The sequence below is a fragment of the Podarcis raffonei genome, chromosome 2 (genome assembly GCF_027172205.1).
Source record: "Podarcis raffonei isolate rPodRaf1 chromosome 2, rPodRaf1.pri, whole genome shotgun sequence".
NCBI lineage: Eukaryota > Metazoa > Chordata > Lepidosauria > Squamata > Lacertidae > Podarcis > Podarcis raffonei.
This window is the reverse complement of record NC_070603.1, coordinates 54,047,203-54,056,803: the sequence shown is the minus strand read 5'-3', so window position 1 is coordinate 54,056,803 and position 9,601 is coordinate 54,047,203. Positions and strand designations below refer to the sequence as shown.

Genomic DNA, 9,601 nt, shown 5'->3' with positions numbered 1-9,601 from the left:
TGCCTTTCCATTTTTTATTCAATAAAATGTACAAAGTAATAAAATCTCTAACAGGAAGGTGATACAACAGAGCCATTACAAAGATGGCTGAATTTTCCAATGGCCTCATGTAGTGCTCTGAGGCAACTATGTCTTGTCTGAATTTAGTGGAAACAGAAGAACATGGACACAATACACAGATCTACTTGGTCTGCCCCCCGTCCACCTCCCACTACCCTGCCCCACCACCTTCTGCCCCACCCTTCCCCAACACTAAAACTCCTTGGTTGATTCTGCCCAAGTAAACTGGCTAAATAAACAGCTCATGTCATTAGTTTCCCATCTTTAATCCAATCCCCTTCTTACAATGTGTTATCACACAAGCACTCACCATGTACAATTACATACTCTTAACTTAGTCACCTGTCAGATTTGCATGCATGTAAAAAAAAAAAGGGGGGATATTAAGGCTATGAATAAACAGAAAAGAAAACCCGCAATATTTTTTAAAGCTAGGTAGCGAGTAGCATTTATGAAACATAAGGCTTGAGGCTTATTGATTCTTCAAAATCTGAACGCTTCTTCAGGTTGCTCTTTCCTTCTTAAATATCAAGGTACCATTGCTTAGTTTTCTCAAATAACAGTTTCCCCCTTCCCTTCCCCCCCTTCTCCCCTCCCTGAGTACTGGGTGCTTAACTCAGAGATGTTATATTGGAGCGGCCTCCTGGAGGTGCTACAATGCGCTTGCTTGCTGCGCGAACACCTTCATCAATTTGGGTACCTGCAGGGCATACACAAGATGAAAGAGGGGGGGAAAGCAGGAAAAGGAAGTTAGGTGCTTTTCTTCACAGGGCTAAGAAAAAGTAATACAGCGAAAGACCTGCTATGAAGGCTATTTTCTTGTCAACCATAAAATCTTAGAACGCAATTGTTTTGGCACAGGTACCACTAGCTGGCTAACTCTGGAAATATCTATGCTCACCATAAAGGGAGAAGCGGCGGTAAATCATATAAAAAGTAGGTGACAGTCAACCATTCCACAGCAAAGAGTGGCACCTGGTGTGGCTTAACTTTCCTACTATTTGAGATCCCTGATAATCTGAATAGGTGGCTACAAATCTAGTGTGTGAAATCCACTAGTGGTCTTAATGCATAAATGCTGACAAAGGTTACAATAAGCATATGGAATGAAAAGACGTCCCCTTCCCTTCTCCGCCTAATAGAATGAAACAAATCTCAAACCTGCCAGCTGGGTGAATTTGATTTTATTGCAGCTAGAGAAGCTGTCCAGGCATCAATTCTTCGGCGATCAGCCTTCTTTATGGCCTTCTTTATGATCGCCGAAGAATTGATGCTGGACCATAAAGAAGGCTGATCGCCGAAGAATTGATGCGTTTGAATTATGGTGCTGGAGAAGACTCTTGAGAGTCCCATGGACTGCAAGAAGATCAAACGCATCCATTCTTAATGAAATCAGCCCTGAGTGCTCACTGGAAGGACAGATCGTGAAGCTGAGGCTCCAGTACTTTGGCCACCTCATGAGAAGAGAAGACTCCCTGGAGAAGACACTGATGCTGGGAAAGATGGAGGGCACAAGGAGAAGGGGGCGACAGAGGATGAGATGGTTGGATAGTGTTCTCGAAGCCACAAACATGAGTCTGACCAAACTGCGGGAGGTAGTGGAGGACAGAGGTGCCTGGCGTGCTCTGGTCCATGGGGTCACGAAGAGTCGGACACGACTAAACGACTAAACAACAACAACAGAGAAGCTGTACTAAATACCAGTGGCACCTTTTCCCTTGCCTTCTGCCTAGAGGTGTTGCAATCAATGTACCATCAGCTACCCAATCAGCTTAACAGATAGCTTACCCGATAGCTTACCCGATAAGCTAAATCCAGACTGGTGGAGATTCCTTACTGGGGGTGTCTGCCTGGTAGGTGATCCCCGAGTAGAGCCTGCAGGAGTGCCCCCTTTAGGTGTAGTGGTCAAGTCAAACACAGGCCCATCATACATGCCCCTTGGCACAGCATGCATCTCAGCCATCTGTCACAGGTAAGAGAAAAAAGCAATGTATTAGGTCAGTGGTTTTCAACCAGGTGCCATGGCACCCTGGGGTGCCTTGAATGGTGGTCAGGGGTGCAACACTGGCCTCTGTCCCTCTTTCCTTCCTTCCCTCCCTCCTCTGATGCCCTCTTGTGTCTCTGCCTCCCAAAGGCTTGCATAGCTGTTTGTTGCAGCAGCTCTGGCTACAAGCTCCCCAGGCGAATGGTGCCTCTTGGGCTGGTCACAGGGTGCTTCCCAGGTCCCTGTGGGGCAGTGTGAGGAGACACCTCTCTGGGGCAGGAGGTGCCGCTCAGAAACCAGGGGCGGCAGCAGCGGCTGCCCAGAGGACTCCCAAGGAGAGGGGAGAGGAGAGGAGGCTGAGGGAACATTCCACAAGGGAGGGTGTTCAAAAAAGGATGAGAGGCTGCCAGCTCTGCAGACAAGGGCTTCATAACTGGGCTTCTGAGCCCCACAGGGGTGCCGCAGAATGTATTTGGTCAAGGGAGCCATGGACCAATAAAGGTTGAAAGCCCCTGTATTAGGCCTGGCTTCCCTCAACTGTCTGCTCAACTGCCAGTGCAGAGGCCTTCACAGACTTCTCCATCATCGTCTCACCCATCCACAATTAGCCGAAGGGTGGGAGTGATATGATGGTTTACTACAGATTTTGGTCTCGTAAACACAGTGAAAGCATGCTACCAAGCAAGGCAACCTGAATAAGGAGAAGCTCTCTGAGGAAGGAACTGTAGCCATGCATTTCTCATTAATGATACACAGAAAGGGTCCCTTCTCAATTGTAGAAGCTACTACTCTATGGCTGCTTCTATGACAAAGATAATGTCTGAAGTTCATGGCTGTAAGAGAGGAGACCGCATGACAGCTGTACCCAACATAAGCATACCTTCTAGAAACTAGGACAATGCTGGCTACTCCCATGTGACTCAGGGCTTCTGGTAGTATCTTCACAGCATGGGAAAGAGCTGTGGTGCACAGTTTCCTTGCCATAAAGCAGTATGAAGAGACACCATCATTAAAACCCTACATACTGGGCTTCTCTATCTTACCTTCCTCCTTGCTTTGATGCGCTTGTAGACATAGTCTGAGAAAGGGGTGCCAGGAATGAAGCGTCCTGTCCCCTGTGTCACATGAAGGTTGCCATCTTCCATCATTATCTTCCCCTGGCATATGACAACCAAGGGGGCTCCACGTAGCTCCATTCCTTCAAAGATGTTGTATTCCGCTGCCTACAACACATTGGAGTCAGACTCATTATGCATCAAGCCACCAGCCCACCTAAACCAGTGCCAAATCTACAGATACCCTCTACCCTGCGGGCCTACCCCTGCCTCTAGCCACCTGGCTGCTGCCCAGCAGAGTACTGCTTCTTATTTTAAATTGTGTTTTAAAAAAAATCTTTTAAAATTATTTTAACTGTTTTTAGCTGGGTTGACTGACACCCTATATCCTTTTAAAGTGTGTGTGTGTGAGAGAGAGAGATTGAGTTCATGTTGATGCGATTATCTATTTTGCGGTTTTGTATTCTGATTTTATCCTGTGAACCACCCTGAGACGTATGGCTATAGGGCGGTATATAAATTTTAAAAAAGAAAGATACACTCTATGAAACCCAAGAACAGCAGGTGGGGGATCATTCTGTCTGGGAAGCTGAAATGCTTGTGCTAACTAAATATTAGCACTGCATTGAATTCCTCCTAAGGTTTTGACCCTATAGCCTAAACATCTTTTTTAAAAATAAGGAAATACATTTCATTTTTGTTTGCTACTTCGTTTCTGTGAGGATATGGGTGGGCTAAGGCAGACTGAAGCAGAAAAGAGCAACCCAGAATGAAGAGAAGACAAAGCTGACCAGGGCTCAGGTTCCTATATTCCTGTGCTTAACTTCACAAACTGACCATGTCACTTTGTGAAGTTAAAAGACTTACTGACCAGCAAAAGACTTACTGATTGGTGGCTTTTAGCAGATACAATTTTCACTGCATCGGGATCCCATATGACAAGGTCACTGTCTGATCCAACAGCAATTCTGCCCTTTCTTGGGTACATGTTGAAGATCTTGGCAGCATTGGTGCTTGTCACAGCCACAAACTGGTTCTCATCCATTTTCCCCGTAGCCTGTTGGGTATGAATAATAAAAGAAAGATAAGGCAAGTAAAACAAGTTACAGTCAAAGGAATAAAGCAGGTCCCAAAAATACAAATCTCAGATATCAAATGCCAGGATAAAGAGCTACATCACCAGAGTACATTGGAAACCATATAATAAAGGTGTCAGATGCACCTTTGTGGGGAAGGAATTCCACAGCCTCGGAGCTGCCACAGAGAATGCCCTCTCCTGGGCCACCACTAGGTAGTGGAACTACCAAGAGGGTCCTCTCTGCCAATCTTAATACCCAGAGGGTCTGTAAGGAAGGAGGCAATCTCAGATAATTGGGGCATACATCATATAAGGCTTTAAACATTAATGTGAGCACCCTGAATTGGGCTCAGAAACAAGCTGACAACCATGCAGCTGTTTTAAACGGGCTATACGAGTTACAAAGGGAAGTTTTCATTTCCAATAGCTGAATAATTCAGTTTCCTTTATTCTGGATAAAACTAGTATTATTAAAAGAGCAGGTCATTAAGCAGACTCACCTTAAATGCACAACCAATATATTTTGGAGCGTTTCTCCCAATAAGAACCTACACAGACCCTTTGATCTGTCATCTGAAGCCTTCCTCCAGGTTCCCCCTCTGAAGGAGATTTGAAGGGTGGTGATGAGGGACAGGGCCTTTTCATTTGTGGCTACCTGCTTTGGAATGCTTTCACACTAAGGTCCACATGGTGCCAATATATTTGATGGATTATGACATAGCTGTCTATGGTATTTTTCTGCTGCTGTTTTATTGGTTCTGTTTTATAAGTTACTGTACGGCTCTGATGGTAATGTATAGTTCTTTATTATGATTTTACGTTATGCGTTATGCTCCTAAATTTTTATGTCACTTCAAGATTTCTGCGAGGCAAGCAACTAATACACTGAATAAATAATACAAGTAATATCAATCCCCACCTCCCCATCATCTTCTCTTACCACTGCTTTGTCCCAAATAACAGACATCCGTTCCTCAATACCATTGGTCCCCTCTGGGATTGCTGTGAAGTTGTCTTTTCCAATTGCTTTCTGCGCTGTACTGAATGTACAGTGTGCACTTCCTGAGACTTGTAGGTCACCACTAGCTCAGAGACAAGTAACAAAATGTATTGGTTAGCCATGCCCTTAGTCCAGTCATACAAGAACACTTTTATCTCCAAGTGGTTTACTGAAAGTTTCCACTCTCTGTAACAACAGCAGCAACAAAAATGAAGGCACAGAACTGTAATTAGCACAGATGTGAACTAGAAAAGTAATGTATAAAAGAACCTTGTGACTAAGTAGCAATGCCCAACATTGCTTTTTCCCTCCTCCTCCCACATCTGTTTTCCTTTTGTGTCATGCCTTCTAGATTGTAAGCCTAGGACAGAGACAGTCCTGTTTATTGATCACTGTAAACCTAAACCTATTCAAGAACCTTTTTCAGCTGAAGATTTATTTGCTCTTGAAAAATGAAGCAAGAAAATTATTGCAGCCAGCACCAGATTGATTTGATTGCAGACAACTGAGTCAGACAACAGATCAGTGCCAACACTGTGCTTTAAAGAAAGTCTGCTGATGCAAGTCTATTCACATGAACAGTGTTAAGATGAATCCACAGTTCCTGTGAAACCAGAAAGTGTTTTTCATTTTCATGGAAGGAGAGCCATGATCTTGCAGGAGTTCACAGGTTCCACATTATAATGCTCAGGGGGGTACAATGTATGTGAGCAGGATTTTTTTTAGAACAGCATATGATTAGAACCCGCTCTCGGTGTGAAAATTAGATACTGGAGTCACAAGAGATTGCCCACTAGCAGTGAAATCTTCTTCAATGACATACTGTCAAAATGTTATGTGAAGGAGAGAGAAATAAAATTGCTTGGCTGCCTAAAGCATCTGCTTCTTGGTTTGTCTATTTCTTGGTAAAGGTAAAGACTTTATTACTTTAGCCACACCTAGAATACTGGAATACTGGAAATGCTAGAATACTGGAAAGGCATCCAGATTTTGTCTATGACAGAATTGCTACATTGCTTCTATTCTACCCTTTCCTGCAATGTAACAAAACCTTGACCCACATAATCCAAAGTATTTCAACCACTATATGAAACAAGCTTTTAGCATAACCTATTAACTTTAATTTGTTTCAAAGTTCATGTAGTGTCCAAAGACACTAAGTCATTTGCTTTCGTCCATTATATTTATCTGCTTGTGGCTCTAGAGGGCAGCAACAAACAACGGTCATGGTCAAACAATCATACCAAAGACTATGCAAAGAGTTCCATGGAAACTTCCTGCTTCCTGGCGTCTGCTAGCTGCCGGGGACTTAGCTGAAAGGATGCACGGTAATTAAGAAAAAAAGGGGGGGCTTAAAGCCTTGTCTAAACACTAAAAAAGGAAACTATAGAGATTGTTTGCCTTCCAGATGGACCCTGTGTCTGATTTTCTGATTCAAAGAGTCTCTGAGCCTCATGGCCTCAGTCTGGGCTTCAGAACACAAGTCCTAATCCAATGATAATCTCCATCTCCTCTTAATAATTTGGTGCCATATGTCTGCTTTACTACACAGAGAGATTTGTGTCAGTCAGATTTGTTCTGCTAAAAACTAGCTAACTAACAGGCAGGCGAGCCTCCTAAAGACTATATCCAAAAGAATATTGAGCAGAGAGTTTTAAGAAAAGCAGGCATGGTTCCTTTTTTCCAGGACTTGGCCACTTCATATGTGTTATGAGATATTTTTTTCCATGTTGGTCAGTTTTAATACAACTCACACCTAGTTTATTCAGTCTTCTCTTCAAGTCACCAGTCAACGGATACAATGTGAAATCTGAGATGTACCTCACTATTTCCAAACATGAAATCTGAGATATACCTCACTGTTTCCAAACATAAAACCTTATTTCTAGTTTCTGGATGCTCACTAATCCATGTCTGTGCCAACATGCAGTTCAGCTAACTACCTCCCAGTGCTAAATGACCCACTTCTTTTGTTTTTCTATATGTCTAATTTTTTAAATAAATATCCCTTCTTTTTCAGCATCACCGCTGTCCTCAATTTGAAGCTGTCTTATGAGCTATTCCAGATGCAAATGTGCACTTGCAATAGCAACACCTCAGAATGCTCCAAATGAACAAGGCAATATAAACAGAATCTGGAAAGTCCCCAGTTGAGTGGGTGCAGTTCACTACTTTCCTGTTTATGTTAGCTCCAAGCATCATCTTATTATTCAGTTTCCATAGGACTGGTTTCAAGAGAGAGTATTTCCCTTTCTCGCTATAACCAACCTGGCCAGTAAGGAGTTGATGTAATCAGGGGTTGTTGGATCTGGACTCAGAGGAGGGGAGGTCACAAATGCAGCAGCTTTTGCCCAGTTTTTGCTCCAATAGTGTGTTCCATCTGTTCCAAGACTGGCTGCAATTGGCTCGCCAAACACTACATTACCTGATGGTGAAAATAACAGCAAAGATTTAGGGCAAGGACAATACATTTTACAGAAGGGGAGAGGGTGAGCTAGGCCTGCAGCTGCTTCTGTTGGCAGAAGTACACATTTATAAAAGTTAGTGCCATCCTCAGTTAGTCTAGCTCTAGAATATGGCAGTCATAATTAGAACCTGCTGCAGACCACATATATCACCTATGCTTAAAGAACTACATCAACTTCCGGTCTTACAAGGACAAATCAGACTGCCTTTAAAGCTCTAAACCCAGGGTTCCTTAAAGGAGTATCAGACTAGGACTTGGTAAATCAAGGTTCAAATATCCTGTCAACTAGTCCAAGGGGAGCAGTGACATCACTGATAAAGATGGCAGGCTGAGCAGCTCTCTCCTCCTCAGCCAGATGAAATAACAGATTAAATGTACCCCAAATCCTAAAACTATTTAGATTTAACATTGACCCTGAGAAGGATATATCATGATGAGTGAAAGAACGGACTCTGAAGATTCATTTTAACATCATAAACTGACTCAATAGATGGGTTCTGATGACATTGAAGACGGACCGACGATGGTGCCAAAAAACACAGACTATGTACAGAAGACATTGAGCTGGCAAAGGGAATCTTGGATAAATTTCAAAAGGAATTATCTGAAGAATGGAACAAAGCACTGACCCCTTTGAGGACAGTGTTAAAGGTATAGCTGATAAAGAGCCTCATCTTCTGATGTAAGCAGGCTAAAATAAGCAGGCCTCCTTGATGGCAGGATCCTCTTCAAAGTGAATTCACTTCCCACCATGCTTACTCCTTTTCAGGAGGATCATGAAAACCTTCTTTAGGGGAAGCTTTGTTGCCCTTGGTCTATTTCAGTTATGTTTTTGTATTCTTTTAATTGGCTGCTTCTGTGCTATTGGTTTTTGTTCTCCTGGTTCAAGAATGCTTAATATGTGGCCCTCCCGTTTTGGCTGGGGCTGCTGGGAGTTGTAGTCTTGTAATCTTGTAGATTATTACCCTTATTCTAGTTGTTTTTATATTGGTTTCCTTTTTTAAAGTCATTCTGAGGCTACAGCCATTCTAGCAAACCTTGTAAGTAAGGTAACATGGGTAGGTAACAAAGATGCAGCTGCTCACCTTTTTTTCTGGCCTGTGAAATCAGGTCAGCAGCACTCTTGCTCATCACTTTGGTCACATATAAGGGGCAGTTAGTCTGGCTGGCAATGGTGATCGCACGGAAGACAGCTTCAGCCTCCAGCTGAAACAGAGAAGGGACTGTGAGCTCAGAAAACAGCAAAGGAGTTCAGTAACTTTGCATGACACAATATATTCCACTTCAAAGCATGACCTTTCCATTCCCTTAAGAAAGTTTGGAACAGCAAGAAAAGAATGATCCTCAAATCCTGAACAAAGCAGAAGCATTAAATTCTAAAATGCTTCCCTCACTAACCTTTCCAAATTCTACCCAACACAGTATCAACTTTCTATTTTATGTGTGATGGGTGTTTCTTGCACAACTGTCCTCTCTCTCCAAAGACTCCTTCATTCACAGTAGTTCATGCATTTTGCAATAGAAAACATTGCAAATCATGCACAGTAGCAGTTTTGGGCCTTGAAAGATGAAAGCTAGCACAACCTGCTATGTGAGACTATTATGTCTAAGCTCAGCTTGTGCATTAACCCTGTATTCCCTATTGAACCCATTTAGTAAATGAAACCTGTGTTTGCTAGATAGAGAGATATGCTCCATACAGCAGTCAGCTACTTAACAGGGGGAAAGGAGGAGGAATAATTTATCTTGTGTTTTTATATTTTTATCCAGAAGCCACCCTGGGTACCAGTCTGGAGGAAAGGCAGGATAGAAATGAATATAATAATTCAAAGAGAGACTGTTTAGGCTACGAATGGTCCCACAGCAGCAGCAAAAAGGAAAAAAATGAGTTCACTAATTTGTTAGTGGTGATAAATTGTATATCATTTTTATTAACAGTTAACATTTTGAATATATT

At 42.8% G+C, this 9,601-nt stretch overlaps 1 protein-coding gene across 3 annotated transcripts in view; it reads right to left on the bottom strand.

Moving 5' to 3' along the window:
- Positions 1–9,601, bottom strand: part of DPYSL3 (dihydropyrimidinase like 3) — a 55,233-nt gene continuing 45,632 nt past the window's right edge. For 2 of the 3 annotated variants that reach the window (XM_053376643.1, XM_053376645.1), the window contains exons 8-14: positions 8,730–8,850; positions 7,446–7,602; positions 5,118–5,259; positions 3,986–4,156; positions 3,088–3,267; positions 1,849–2,023; positions 1–760 (exon numbers count right to left, since the gene is read on the bottom strand). In XM_053376643.1, the coding sequence (XP_053232618.1) occupies positions 672–760; positions 1,849–2,023; positions 3,088–3,267; positions 3,986–4,156; positions 5,118–5,259; positions 7,446–7,602; positions 8,730–8,850 (1,035 nt within the window). In that variant the 3' untranslated portion in view covers positions 1–671. The remainder of the gene's footprint in view (positions 761–1,848; positions 2,024–3,087; positions 3,268–3,985; positions 4,157–5,117; positions 5,260–7,445; positions 7,603–8,729; positions 8,851–9,601) is intronic. The other variant, XM_053376644.1, reaches the window with a different exon arrangement.